The sequence below is a fragment of the Channa argus genome, chromosome 2 (assembly GCF_033026475.1).
Source record: "Channa argus isolate prfri chromosome 2, Channa argus male v1.0, whole genome shotgun sequence".
In the NCBI taxonomy this organism is placed as follows: domain Eukaryota; kingdom Metazoa; phylum Chordata; class Actinopteri; order Anabantiformes; family Channidae; genus Channa; species Channa argus.
In genome coordinates this window covers 27418316-27433494 of record NC_090198.1, presented here as the reverse complement: position 1 = coordinate 27433494, position 15179 = coordinate 27418316, and the positions used below count along the sequence as shown (strand labels likewise).

Here is a 15179-nt window from a genome sequence, read left to right as displayed (position 1 = left end):
TGACAGGCCGAAGATTTTCAAAGTAAAAGAGCTTGCACATCAACTGCTACGAAATATTACACTTTCCTACAAACCGTATGTGATTGTGCCTTCATTGTCATAAATGGAGCTGCTCTGTCCAATTGCTCCTTTCATAGACTCAGGCCATTCACAGTGCTCGAGCTCAATGTGACATGAAATCTTAGGAATTACTTTCTGCTGACTTAGTACAACAGAGACGTGCCATCAGCTGTACACAGACTTCGTTACCACACGCAGTCACACACACCAGCACAAACACTCAGAGGGGGCCGGTATCTCCATCGAAACTATGCAGCAGTAATTTGGTTTTGCTGCCACGCGCGTCCCTTACGGGGACATCAAGGCAACTTTGAGATTAACAAACTGGCAGTAACAACCATGCCCTCGCTCAAGGACATCAGGCTGACAAGGGCACTTCTAAAACCTTTACGGCCACATTCACAGCTATTGTCAGCCACGGAGGGAGGGAGAGCTTGTGAAAAGAGAGCTTGTGGAGTGATTGTAAGGGACAGTATGGCCCTCAGCTACACACACACACACACACAGCGAGGATTTTATTAAACTCATAAATCACAATGACGACAGACGGCGTCTCAGAGAGGAGACTGTCTGAGCAGGAAGGTTAGTGAAATGAAAGCGCCAGGGAAACGCGTACACACCCTTGTGTCACTCAAACAAAACAAAAATTGCGCACTTTGGCAGCTCAGCACCCACTGTCAGCAATTCTCTCGGCCTGATAATCATGTCAATGACATTTACAGTTACGCAAAATCATAATATTGGTGATTCTCTGAATTAATAACGTTCTTGTCATCCCAGACACATGATTTTTCAAAGGTAAACAGGTCACACTCCAAATGTATAAGCAGGTTAATGATCACACTCTAACACCAGTGTGGTGAAACAGTGTTAAAACATGCACCATTTATTAAAAAGAGACAAAAAGTAAACATTTGGAGCAGTATTGTCAGCGACTGTAAATAAAAGGACATAATGCAGCATTTGTAACACACACACACACCATGTAAAACAATGGCTTGAACAAACACAAGTTCCTTTTCGCTCACTTGTGTCTGGCTGTAGTGTAATGTAAACTTAACCAGAGAACAACCGAGGGCGCACAGACAAAAACGAGACGGTTATGTGCTGAAAATACACTCTGAACTCTGTTTTATATAAAATAAAAACGAGCAATTTACTTTAATATTAGTCTTAATAGTGCAAGTGCAAATGCAGTTAGGTCCAATAGCACAGTAATATCAACATAGGCATATGAACAACGGTGGAGGAATCAGTACACCGTAACAAATGCATCCGTGTTAGGATTTTGTTTTGAATACGTATGTTTAGTTTCCATACGATTGGTTAGCGTATCAAAATCTACATCTTTATACAGGATGGTAACATAATGATAATAGTTATTATAATCCATAATATTGTTATAGTGAAATAGGAGGCAATGTGCTAAACACTACTTAAAAGAGGTAACACAGCTGCTAGATTTGGCAACTTATTAAAGGATTTTTTAAAAGTCATTTTCCTAATTAATCATATTTTCAACAATCCCCAAACAGACACCAAAGAATTGTCTCTACTCACAGTTCATGTCTGTCAGTCTGTAACCTGGATTATCTTATTGATTGTCCATCCGACTGATGATAGTCATTACACGTGATTAGAGGCAACTTATTGTTGTGTGGGGATTGTTGAAAAAATGATTAATTTAAAAAAGAAATGACCAAAGAACAGTTTTTAAAGTTTGACTGACTAACAAAGTACCATCAATGAAGAGCTGACCTGTTTTAGTACAGACTCTCTGACAGGTTCAGAGAGTGAAGAATCAGGTTTAGCTCACAAAATGATGAATTCATTAGAAAAGGTTGCTGTGGTTTACAGTATCTCTTAACTGTCCAGGCCTGCTACCTAACATATATCCAAAGTGCGTGGGTTTGATTCCTGCGGAACAGACACTCGGGTTAACGTTTACAGGAACAACAAGTCCCCTTTTTGGGAAAAGAGATGGATGTTCCAGTTATAATTTACTACAGTGTTATTTACAAAAGAGACTAATCATTTAATACCGAATGCCTGTCATTTCAAAGGATCATCCACAGTCATAGAGCTCATTTCTCCTGGTATTGTGTACAGGTCCATTTACTGTCTTCACAAGCCTTTGGTCAGAATCCTTTAAAACACACATGCAGGCTGATAACTGTCACATAAAATTAAATAAGGCACTAAATCAGTCCTCCAAAACAACAGAAGTCACATTAAGTAAAGTGATGTAGTGTAGGTCCGTGTACTGATCTGTGTACTTTGTGATAGTGTAAAAAAATAAAAATATAAATAATAATAATCGTTAGTGTAATTTTGCACAGGCACCACTGTGAGAAAAACAGAATTTTAAGAGCAACCGTTTTTCTAACCAGAGCATTTGAATCACTAACGTGACAACCACAGTAATACGACATGCATGGCCGTGTGCAGGTGTGATCCATGTGAACTGCATTTATTATCTGTGCTTTTCCTGCTGGGCTACGTGAAAATGTCTCCTGTGTTCCCCCTTTTTGCCTTTGGAGGATGCTATGCTACCATTACGACAAGTTGAACGCACCACCAAAAAGCAGGCGCCTGATGCATGTGCACTACAGGCAACGCGGTGCCTCACTGTGTGGCAATCCTGACGCCTTTATGTGGAACCTGGAGAGTAGCTGTTAACTTTAGCCGTTGTGCATCACAACTCTCCCGTTGCATAGGTCTCACTGAGCTGTCAAACTGCAACCTAGAAATCCCAAGATTGAATCATGTCAACCGGACACCTGCCACCTTTAACGAGCCTAATCAGGCCAGGGTGGAACAAAGGCCTACTCCGGAGGATAGAACTGGGTTCCCCAGCCACTTTGTTCAGACTGAAGAACCTGCATGGATAAGTGAGAAAAAGTAGGTCCAGTTGACGTGATTCGATCTTCGGATGACTGAGAATCTTCACCAGCAACCTAGAGTTTTACTGCTTGCTGACTATTGGCTTTTAGTGTTATTGCTGCTCTGCAACAACATTAAGTGTTGTGCCTCTGGCTGCAGCACAACGATCAGTAGCTGCCGAGATTCTGACTAGGGTAACATTTAAAGTAAATGTAAAAATATTTTTTTAGATAAAATTATGCTCCTTAATGTCGATAAAACACACCGAGCCTCACTGAACAGCACTGACACTAGCGCAGACATATTCCCTCTTAAATGCTTTTGAGCAAGGCTCATCTAACTAATTTAAATATTTCACTTATTTCTACTTGATATGAAGTTTTACGGAATTCTATGTTATTGTAATTTCATAATGACAACTACCTAAAGCCTAATGAGACCAATAGCTTCAGGTGCATATTGTAGCTTCAGGTAAAAATTGCACATAATATCAGCGAAGCTTAAGATGATTTTTTTTTTTTTTTTGATACATAAGAAGTGCTCAAAAGGTCAATCAATTACTCTATCGGTGTATCAGAAATAAATCAGAATGCCGAACCTGGTCTCAGTGTTTTTCTGTCTAATATTACTGAATATTTTTGCAAAGGGCACCACCCTCTGACTTTGTTGCTCCTTCTACCAGGAGTAGAAGGTGCTTTTGTGTTACTGTGCTTTGCTGTGTATTTTTCAATGAACCTCAAGAAGTACCTTAAATGGCAGCAACACGCCCTCGACTGTATGTTCTGTAAGGCGCCGAGTAAACCTCAAAGCGGGAAGGGAAAAAAAGACTTCAGCACGTTACGATCGGAGTCGCGCCCCTAAGTGGTGACCTCAACACCGACCTGTTCAGCCTAAAACAAACAAGACAAATCAAGTAGAAGCTCCAGTTGCACCCAGCAGATTTGATGGACAAAAGTTAAAATCTTTAAAAGTTAAAAAACAAGATGGATGGTTGAAATGTTGGAATGCTGTAACTACTTGCGTCCTATTTTCGAGTCAACAGTGAATCAGAGTTGCATAAAAGGGGGGAGGGGGAGGTACCGCTGCTCACAGTTGATTCATCTGTTACTGTTATGTTTGCCTCCGAAATGACTACATGCACCTCCAGGCCACCTGGGAGTCCACTGATTGGGAACAAAAAAATGTTGAAGCACTTTCACAGGCTGCTGTCCTGATTGGATGGCTCAGGGGCCAGCTTCCTGTGTCGCGGCGACGTGGACGAGCCCAGTTTGGTTGGGGAGGGGGAGGCGTTCGAAGATGAGTCACTCCCTCCGCCGTCAGATCCCGAGGGAAGGGAAGAGAGGTGCGGAACTGGCGGAGCCCTCTTCCTCCCTAGAAAGCCTCCTTCTAGTACACCCCTCTTCCTCACACCTCCCTCCATCTTCACCCCGTCTCCCCCCGATCCCACACCCTCCTCCTCTGGCGGGTGCACCTTTCGCCTGACATCACCACCAGGAACGGGGCTGTCTGGAGGCTGCCACAGAGTTTCTTGACCTCCTTCTGCCTTCGCCAAAGAAACACCGGCGGGAGTCAAAGCTCCGACATTTCCGTTGGAGCTTGCACCGGTGGTTCGGTTAGTCCAGAACTCCATGGCTGAGGCCCTCCTCTCACTGTCCTCAGGCCCAAAGTCGCAGAGTGATCGGCGGCTGTCTGGGATATGGCTGCCACCATAGGCCGGTGTCTGACCTGTGCTATCCAGGACACCTCGACTCAGGCTAAAGTTCTGGAAGTCTCTATGAAAACAAAGGTGGATGGGGGGTCAATTATGGGTGGAGAGGTGGACAGATACATAAATAGATAAAGCATTTTCAAAGTGTTAATATGAATAATTCATTCAGCTTGATGGTAGCATTAATGGACGAGTTTCTCTGGGCCGCGGTAAACATTTTGTGTCTTACCCTGTCATCTCCATATGCAGTGAGGTTTGGATATATATGCAATGGAGGTGAACGGATATTTTTTTTTTTTTTGGTGCTTACATCATCGGAAAAAACATTTGAAAATTCAACAGCAATCTGTAATGTCCCACTTACTCCGGGTTAACAAAAATGCTGTAAACCGTTTTGATAGCACCTTGTTTCACTGCTAAAAGTAGTTCTATTCAGTTGAAGGCAGATATGTCAACACTTAACCTTAAGTTAAAGGTTCTTATTAGTAAAATGAAATAATACAGAAGAGAGACAAAATATATTTTACCGGTAGCTGTGGAAGGACTCAGTTCGTCGAGCACGAGCCAGCAGGGGGCTCTCCCTGTAGGGTCGAACAGCTCCGTAAGTAGCCAGGTTCTCAGGTACGGGCTCCTGGGCCTGTAACTGCAGACTGAATTACAAGAACACGAGATTGTTACGAACCAGAAAGCACGAAGAAAAACAGACAGGTCCTAATTTGTTTATCAGAAAATAACTGATTTAGTTATAACCTGGAGCAGGACTCTCGCAGGCGCGTGTGGTGCAGCACAGAGGGGGCAGGGCTAATATTTGGTGTAGCACAGCGGGAGGTGCTCAAGTCACACTGGTCCAACAGCTGCAGCAGCTCCTCCTCTGTAGGGCCACCTACATCTATAAAACATAAAAGGAGCTTCAGAACACACAGTATTGAAGCAAAAGGGACACTTTACAGCTTTACATGTAAGATAAGTGAGCAAGGAGAACTTTGTCTTTCTATCACACACTCTTGTGTCTCTCTCAGCCTCCCTATCTCTCTTCTACCTGTCACACTTTCCTCACCCTCTTTCTTCCTCTCCTCTCCTTTGTTAGCCGTATCCATGGCAGTAGTCAGGTCCCACATTTGGATGCTGCCGTTGCCATGGCCAGTAAACAGGTAGCGCCGAGGTCGTGACCCCATCCGACTGGAACCCTCGCACTCCCGCACCATGAAGCAAGAGATGGTGGTCCCGTCCACTGACTGCACTTCACAGATCCTGACACACAGACACACGCATGAACAAATGGCATGCAAACACGAAAACCTCACTCCCGTAGTAAAGGTGAAATGTCATGCAGATCTTTCCTCGTCCAAGTTTAGGACAGTAAATGACAGACAGGCTGAGGTCAGAGAAGCAGAAATACGTCATCAGATGGAGGATATTATACCTTTTTCCAGTTGACGAGAGTCTCACAAACAGTTTGTTGGTGATGGGGATGACCTTCTGGATGAAGACCTGCTGATCATCTCTCTCTCCAAATGGACCTGAGAGCAGAAGTTTGACATCTTACGACTGGGACCAACAAGGCCACCACAGAATACTTCCGGAAAACATTTAGTAGATCACAAACCTTAAAACCCTTGAACATTTTAAAATTGTAATTTGTGCTTGATCGGCCCCATTTTGCCAGCAATGTGTCCACTTTAGTGTCTCCTTAATGTTCATTTGTTCTCTCTCTCACCTATATCATTCCCTGAACAGTAGCTCCCATGACTCTCCGCCTCCTCCAGGGACAGTATCTTGAAAGAAGCCAGAGGGGTGGACCCAGGCTGGGTGGAGATCATCCCTCTGAATCGGGTCACCGTCCATGTCCGAACATGGTTGTTGTCCGCACACACTGTCACACACAGAAAAAATTAAAAATAAAAACACAAAGGTAAACACCCAGTTACATAACAGAAAGTCTGCCCCTGTGCTGCTGTTCGGTATAATCGTCTAGTGCTCCTCCTCTCAACCATCCCTCCAACAGCAGCGAGGCATTTCACCGTCCTCACCCGACACCAGATGTTTCTCAGACAGCATAATCTTTGTCACCGGACTCCTGTGCACAGTGAATGTCTGAAAGAGCTGCGGGCCCGATCCCACCGTCTCTGGGTGCTGCACGATCACCCGGACTGCACCGCTGCTTGTCCCGTAGGCAATCTCTATCCAGTTCCCACTCACACCTGAAAGCAGTGATAGAGAGGAGGAGGCCTAAAGACACATAAAATACTTTAATGTCAGGTGGACTGATTTATGTAAGCAGCTGATCTGTCTATATGTGATGCCATGCGATACGGAAATTCTTTTCACTATAGCACATTTCCAGAGGTGGAAGTGATGAATTGCATTTACTCTCGTAAACAAACTAGATTTTTTGTGTCCTTGCATTTTTAGGCGTGTTTTTAAAATTTTGTTTACTTCTCCTTGAGTATATTTATTTTTAAGTATTTACTTATCTTGATGTACTTTACAATTGTAATGGTCTAAATTTCAGTGTTATATGCTGTGGCAAATCAAGGGGCCAAAATTCCTCCACGATGATGTGAGAGACTGATACAGTCATACGGAAAACAATTAATTCAAGTTATTTCTGATAACTACGGATCTACTTGCTATTGAATTATCGGGGCTATGTAGTATTGCCCATGTTTTTTTTCCCTTAATGCCTGATACTAAGACCCAAAGTGATTAGATGATTATTTATTAACCTAGAATTAAATGAGTGGGTACTAACTTTTACACGATGGGAAATGTAGCCACTGATTGCACTTTTCGTCTTGGTGATAGTCAATAGCTTTGTTCAAATCGTTCCTGTTTTGTGTTCGTCTAGAGCTGGTGATAACCAGTTTTACATAGAATATTAAGCTACAATCGGAGACATGAGTCATATCAAGTCACATTAACACTGTGGCTTGTTAATGCTGCGTTTGTTTGCTTTGAGACCTGATAGAGGATGAGACATTTTAATTCAGCCTCTTTTTTTCCCCCTGAATTCACATTTGGTTTTTTAGAGGTCACCACATATCTGTCCTTTATTCTCTAAAAAAAAATAATGTTCATATTTTCATTTGAAAATGCAACTTTGTTTCCCAAATGTGATCTGAAATTAAAAACGAATGTGCAGGCCAGGAGTAATGTTTGCTGAAATTACATTCTAAAAATGTACTTCTACTTTAGTTGGTATTTTAAAAGTAATTTTACTTTTACTACAGTAACAGGACTTCTGACTTGACTGAAAAATACTTTTTAAGACCTAATATACCTCATTCCCTTCCTCATTGCTGGTAAACATCTGATTGTAATGTCCATGTTATCTTGCGTGTTTAACTTGCTCCCTTTTATTTTTAAAATCTCACATGTTACACGCCAAAATCGAGACACGTTCTTTGTATTGATATTGAGATAAAGAGAGCTGAAATCATTTGAGGAAGCAGAAGAGCGTCCTGTAGATATACAGTAGGTATAGGCAAGAATACCTTTCAGAGGAGAAACCAATAACTGGGTTGTGTGTACATACTGGTTTTAGGTGTGAGGTACACAGACAGGGCAGTGATGGCGTCATTTGAAGGGTCGTGATAGAGCTCTGTCACCAGAAGATCATTGTCCTTCATCCTCAGTGGAAATTTTTGCATGTCTGTAAACAAGAGGAAAGTCAAATGTGATTTGTTTTGGGGGGTTTTAATGCAGTTTACCTAAATCTGGAATAAGTAAAAAATGAGCAATGATTATACAGTTGTAAAGCAAAAAAAGATATATGCAAGGGTGCAGGGTATGCTTTTTTTAAATAGACTTCACAAACATCCCATAAATGCATGATGTTCGTGTGTGTACCAATGTACATACCTATGTAGTAGATAGAGCCATTGTTGCAGCCCAAAAGCAGGAAGGACCCTGCTGTGTCACAGCTGGTGATGGGAACCACATCTTGAACCTTTTACATACATAAGAAGTAAATGCTAATTCAATACAATGTTAAAGTCACTTTACCTACGTTAGAAACAACTTATAGCAGATGGTAAGTAGAAGCATTCACTATACAAAAAAATGACACTGATTTTTACAAGCACTCAAACCTCCTCCCCTTCTGTCTAACACAAATATGCACACACTCATGCACGGATGCCTCCCCACCTGCCAGTGCTGTGTGACAGCATTCCACACCCCCACCTTCCCCGTATGGCTTGTAGCCACCAGCTGGTTCCCAATGAAGAAGAGATCGTCAACAGGTACACCGAGACTGAATACACCTAGGGCAGTGTGTGCAGAGGGTGACAAGTATCAGTATAGCTTCACAAGCCAGGGACTTGTGTGTTGAGTGTAAACCTACAGGGATTTTGAATCAAGGTGGTGGCCATACACAAACAATGCAGTTAATATGTGAAATATGTTCAAATCTATTCATAGTATTCACCAGTATTTGTTACACTTCCTAGTTTCTCTGTCTGGATCACATTAAACCTACCTATTTCGTTACCGCTGCCTCCGTCTTGGATGCTCCAGAGGATGATGCTGCTTTCAGAGGCAGCGGCCACCATTTTGTCCTTGTCTCCGTGCGGGCCCCCAACCACCTTGGCATTAAGAGCGATACGTTCAATGGTCCAATCAAGGTAGGGGGAGGAAAACACCTGTTGCCATCCAGAGGATTCCTTTATCCTGCAGTGAGATTTGTGACCCGACAGTTAATTGGCACTGTACATGTTCTCATCACAAATAACTTAGTGCCTCCCCCTTTAGGGACTAGAGAGTGGATGAGAAACATTTTTAATAAACCACGCGGTGGCTGCATTACCTGTAGCAAATGACAAAGTGTGCATAAGCTGCTACAATCCAGTTGTGGTGTCCTGCTATAATCAACACTTTCCTGGGGTCCACCACAGGACCTACACAGACACACAAACACACAAAAAAAATTATTTTCTTTTACAGCCACATCCATTAACCTTAGTATTCATTATCACTGTTTGTTTAATGCAACTCATTCTATTCACAAGCAGAATGTCTGTAAAGGCAGACGGGGTGCCCAGATCGAGACCCATAGACCTACTGTACTGGCAAGTCAGTGTCAAAATAAGAGTCATTGCTTCACGTGCTGCTTGCCTTTTTGTGAAGATGAAACAAATGCTCATGTATATGAACAATCTCCTGTATATTACAATTATTTAGCCTTTAAATTCAGCCCTGCTTCACACGACTGCCACAGGTGGCTCACCCAGTTTGTTGCCGTCGTCTGTTCCAGGTGAGCCAGGGAGTGAAGGGTGAGGTGGGGGACCAACACGAGTAAAGCCCTCTGCTCCACTTGGACCCGGTCGCTCATCAGAGGAAGAACCTGCGGCTGCTGAAGCGGAATTTGATTTATGGGCAGGGATGGCTGTCAAGGAAAAAAAATCAGTGACATTTATAATTAAAGATTTCTTTCTGTGACTTATGACCAGATACTTTCTGTCCCGGAATAGCCAAATATTGTTTTAGTGAATTACTTTCAGTTCATTTTCTCTATCATAAAGCTTCACGTGTTTACCTGGGGGTGGCAAGTAACCGTGGAAGAGAACACTACCACACGATGAGCGGTCTAGTTCCTCACACAGCAGCAGGCGCCGCACTGCAAACATGCAAACACACCAGATGACCAGAGCAACATTTAGCAACACGGAATTGGTGGTTATATTTAGGGATGTTGATTTATAGAATCTTAGCATTTTATAATAATTAACTGATACGATAATAAATAAATGCTCCTTATATATCTCCCCCCCCAAATTATAAACCTGCTTTAATTGACATGCAATCATTTGTATTGTACGCATTACTTTGCATTATACTGAATGTGCCAATGGACAGTAGGTGAGCAGTATCACAAAGGTCACCTTCCTATTCAAACACACACACAGTTTGTCAGGAACTTACAAACACAAAAACAGGAAGTAAAACCGCATTAAAGTACATGGAACTAACAGTAATGAGGTTTAGACTTTGGTCCTATTGTATCTGAAGCCCAAGAACATCTGAGATTACAAAACAACCTTTCGCTTCCACAAAAGCTTCTACTGTAACTGTCCAACGCGCCACCGGCTATTCACAGCTGAAAGAAACGTACCTAAAGGAGTTATCCCATAAAACTCTGCTTCATGTCGCAGGATGCTGATGTTGACACCCCTAAAAAGTGGAAAAAACTTGGTTAAATGTTTTCCAAAAATAAACACTTTAAGGATGCTTTCTGAAAGCTGCCACGTCCCTCTTACCGCAGGTCCAATTCTTTGGTTCGGAGAAAATTCAATATTGGCGCAAAAGCTGTAGGGTCTCTGTCAATAAATATCTGGAAGTGGAGGAACAGATTTTATGATGGGCTTTATGAAGCATGCTAAACATTTAACACTGTTAACTATTCAAACCCCTTCACCAATCACGTGCATCTCTCTTGCCTTGTGGTACATTTCACAGCAACAGGAAGAAATAGATAATAGCACAAATGGGTTGACAGCTGCTTAGATTTTTGGATTTTGTTTTGCCTTTGTTTCATCATTCCATTCCATGTTCCATTAGGTATTAAAAACATTCAGATGTTAATCAGATTAGTTAACAATTAAGAGGAACCATGAGCTGTAACACCACGACACAAAAAGTACAAAATCCCAAATATTTGCGAAAGAAGCGATTGAAAGTTAGTAGTTCATCGTTGACTGTGGGCCATAGAATTCTGTAGAAGTCTCAGATTGCCTCATCTGCCCCCAAGCACACACACATAATCTTGAGGCTCTGCGTGCTATTTCAGTAAGTTGCATCATAACATAACAAATGTCATCATGTCGCATCTGATGTATGCTTTTTGAAACGTTAGAGGAGGCCGGCAGATGCCGTCCTTGTTCTGGAATAACAAGCAACAGAGGCTATACTCACAGCTCCAGTTTCATCCCGAAGAGTGGATATCCTTCCACTCAGCAAACTGGAAAATGACACACACACACACAAACACACACGAGGGATCCAGTTAACACGAGTACTTCTCCGTTTCACCTTGCCAACAGATTACCCGGTACCATCAACTATCCAGTTACAAATACTGCAGAGTAACCATTCTCAACTCTCAAAGTTGGCTCAAATTTCTGCATGAATTTCAAGAGTCTGGATAAAAATCTACTGTATGTACTGAATGCACACTGCAGACAGTCAGCTGCTGTTTTGGGTTTTCCCCTAGCCCCAATCAGCTGTTTCCATTTAAGACTGGGTTCCCATCTAGGATGAGAATGACATCAAAATAACTCACTAGAAACACATTCACGCATACCAAACCATACAGTATATATTATGTCCATGACGTAATGAGAATAAATGAAATCAAATCAAATAGCATTTAATTTGAGTATTTGGTAAATGAAAGATGAGATATTGAACATTTAGGAGCAGATGATGCGTTTTTGTACCTTCTATATAAGTGAAGCCTTTATTCCCTGACAGAATGGAACATTAACATGAATTGTGTAATAACAAAATGTGTTACTGAGTGTTGTAGCCCTGGTACAGTTTAATTAACCCAGTCTCAGGGGATGGTCAGGTTACAGGTTTAATGCCATTTGTAATGAATGTTCAGCTCCGTGTTCTCTTTACACATCTCTTTTTCCATAACACTGCAATCAGCTGCTAATGCTTCAATTGATTCTCATTTCACAATGCAACCTGGAAAGCATAGGTGTGACTTTTCATTTCATGTCATTGAGCATGTAGAGACACAAACGGGCCAGATTTAGCCAATTTCCTGCGCCTTGTGCTTGTACGGAGAGTCCAAATGCTGAGCGTGTTTAACCAACCTTGAGAAGAACGAGTCCGGGATCCACATCAGAGTCTGTCTGGAGGTGCTGAAACTACAGAATAAAGACACAGGAGCACACCAATTACAAACAGTTGGGTCAATGCGTTTATGTGCATGGGTGCATCATTTGTTGATGATGATGATGATAATGATGATAATATGTGTTCGTGGCTCTGCTAGAATAAAACGAGTTGTTTTGCCTTGTGGTGCGCTGTACATTGTGTACCGTCCAGTGTGTTTGACGCTCAGATGAAAAAAAGAAACCAGCGTGAGTGGTACGCTAACATCCATGTAACGTCCGATACAAACAGCAATCTCCGTTACCACAGCGGACATTTCCCCAAATGACGACCATGTGTTGACCCATCTTACCGTGTCCCCCCGACGTTTAACTGGATGATCTCTCCCATCCCCGGCGCTGGAATGTTCCCACTCTCAGCCATGATGAGGGGTACTCACTGTTCCCGTATTACCGTTAACTGTCACGCTAGCTCGGCTGCTAACGCTCCTCTCCCCAGCTCGCAGCCGAAGTCCCGACTCTCCAGCCTCACAACCTCCGCTTCGTCCCACCTTCCATAAAATACCCGTTATTTACAACCTATGAGATCCGCCTCGGCGTTTATACGCGCCCGCATAGCGGGCGAAGAGAGACTGTGGTCTTTTTATCCGGGCAGCAGCCATACAATAATCCTATTATTTATTATCCCCGCTGATTTACATGTGAATCGTGGATAACTTCTTGCGCAGAATGTCAGGACCGTTACAGCTGAGTAAAAGCCGTTTGCGAACGAGACGAGAGTGTTCACCCCTAACAGCTTCCGGTTTCGTTTGACCCGTGTGACTTAGGTCGATAAATTCGTCTTTATGGATCAAAATAAATGAATAAAATTTGCAGTCAAGCAGTACAACTACAAAAAAAATAAATAAAAAAAATCGAATTTTGCATCAAACCTACTACATAAGATAATTTAGGAGGTGGACATTCTTGATTATTTTTTCGCACTACTTTGAGTGCGCTTGATTTCAACTGCGGCATTAATAACCGAGGCGGCATATATGGTCAAGAGAGACAAACAACCTATAATTTATTCGCTTCGTGTAGAATTTATGTAGGATGCACAAACAAGTTGAGCACTAATCAAGCTGTTTTCAAGAACTTAGTTAGCATAATGTAGCGTTAATATAGCACTGTGATTTACCGGCGCTCTACGGCAGTTAAAACGAACACATCATCTGTGAGGCGTTATGTTGGCTTTGCGAACTTGGCTACACGGTTAGAACATTTAAGCGTCTAATTAAAATGGTGGTAGTGTGGGATTATTTAAACGTTGCATTTCCTAATATATGTATTAAACGTCGGGTGGTCTACTTACCTGGATGGTCTAGTGCCGTTTGCGTCACTACGACTGCGTTTTCTGTGCGCAAATAGAGCGCTCCGCATGTGCTGCCCCGCCCCTGCCACTTCTACTAAGAGAAAGGGACGTAAAAACCCAACAGCATCTTTTATGACGAACTAGCATCTGTATAAAAGTGACTCATATTTGTCATTGTTTTTCCTCAATATGTAATCCGAGGCCATTTATCCGGTGGTAGCGTTTTTATGCCACGGTAAGATTTTCCGTATGTAAAGAAACTTTTTGGTAGCTGTTTGTTTATTTACCTTCCATTAGCTTGTTAGCAGTGGGGAAAGTTAGCAAAGAGTGGAGGGCTGAATTGCTGTAAGCTGACGTTTACTATTAGCAAGAGCTAACTTAACTTCTAAGCTAATGTTAGTGGCTAGTTTTAGTAAAACGATATTCTGAGACTTGGTCCTTTGAAATAAATACCGTATAAGTTCGTCAACGATAACAGTGGGACCTGTATCCCCCAGCTCGTTTGTTTACAGTCCTCGTCTTCCTATGAGCTTAGATTTGCCGTGAGCCAGGACAGAGAAGAAAATGGATGTTTGACCATCTGCGAAAGAGAGAAAAAACTCAAGTAAGAGATTTATTTATTTTTCTTTTTTTTTTTTTTTTGCAACAGGTTGCAGCTCAGGAACTGGAGCCCAGCGAAGAAAAGCTTGCAGACAAGTTGTGTAACGATGTTGGAAACCGAGGCAAAAGAAGCTCCAGGTGCAGATGCCACTGCGGGACACATGTACACTAATACTCAACAGTTGCAAAGTGGGACATCGGCGTCTCCGCTTGTGGCCTCTGTGCAGTCTCCTGCAACCACAGCAATGGAGGATGAGGATGAGAGTGAAGATGAGTCAGAGATCCTTGAAGAGAGTCCCTGTGGCCGCTGGCAGAAACGTAGAGAGGAGGTAGGAACAGTAAACGCTACTGTGACACCCATTGGTCTTGTATTGTCTCATGTCACTTTTCTGTTCCCTTCAAATGTAGGTCAATCAGTGTAGTGTGCCGGGAATAGATGCTGCATATTTGGCTATGGATACAGAAGAAGGAGTGGAAGTAGTTTGGAATGAAGTAATGATTTCAGCGAGGAAGAATGTCAAACTGTTGGAGGTGAGGCCCAAAGATATAGTTTAGGAATAAAAACGCAAAAGATGGTTTTGGAGATTATGCATTGATTGCTACATTGGCTTGTCCTTATTGAGTACACACCGGGACAAAAAAAAAAAAAAAATAAAAACTTTTTCTCTGTTAACTCCAGTCCAATCGAATAAGTGGTGAATTGTTCACCTCAAAATGTAAAACGTAGTGTAAA

General features: G+C 42.3%; 2 protein-coding genes across 5 annotated transcripts in view; one reads left to right on the top strand and one right to left on the bottom strand.

The window, feature by feature from the left end:
• Positions 1-915: 915 nt before the first annotated feature.
• On the bottom strand, positions 916-14003 carry kctd3 (potassium channel tetramerization domain containing 3). Of its 3 annotated transcripts, none has more exons than XM_067488861.1 (19): positions 13847-14003; positions 12472-12525; positions 11564-11609; positions 10909-10982; positions 10764-10822; positions 10188-10268; positions 9879-10037; positions 9459-9549; positions 9132-9322; positions 8801-8916; positions 8513-8600; positions 8187-8303; positions 6682-6852; positions 6369-6524; positions 6075-6171; positions 5709-5902; positions 5402-5540; positions 5179-5301; positions 916-4715 (listed from the first exon to the last, which is right to left on the bottom strand). In XM_067488861.1, the coding sequence occupies exons 1-19, from the start codon at positions 13912-13914 to the stop codon at positions 4139-4141; spliced, it is 2601 nt and encodes an 866-aa protein (XP_067344962.1). In that variant the 5' UTR covers positions 13915-14003; the 3' UTR covers positions 916-4138. The 3 variants fall into 3 exon arrangements, with proteins under 3 accessions (XP_067344962.1, XP_067344952.1, XP_067344973.1); XM_067488851.1 differs by lacking the exon at positions 13847-14003 and adding an exon at positions 12846-13284; XM_067488872.1 differs by lacking the exons at positions 10909-10982; positions 13847-14003 and adding an exon at positions 12846-12931.
• The window catches only part of LOC137105998 (nuclear receptor-binding protein-like), an 11509-nt gene continuing 10262 nt past the window's right edge, over positions 13933-15179 (top strand). For both annotated transcript variants that reach the window (XM_067488959.1, XM_067488947.1), the window contains exons 1-3: positions 13933-14081; positions 14496-14775; positions 14855-14977. In XM_067488959.1, the coding sequence (XP_067345060.1) occupies positions 14074-14081; positions 14496-14775; positions 14855-14977 (411 nt within the window). In that variant the 5' untranslated portion in view covers positions 13933-14073. The remainder of the gene's footprint in view (positions 14082-14495; positions 14776-14854; positions 14978-15179) is intronic.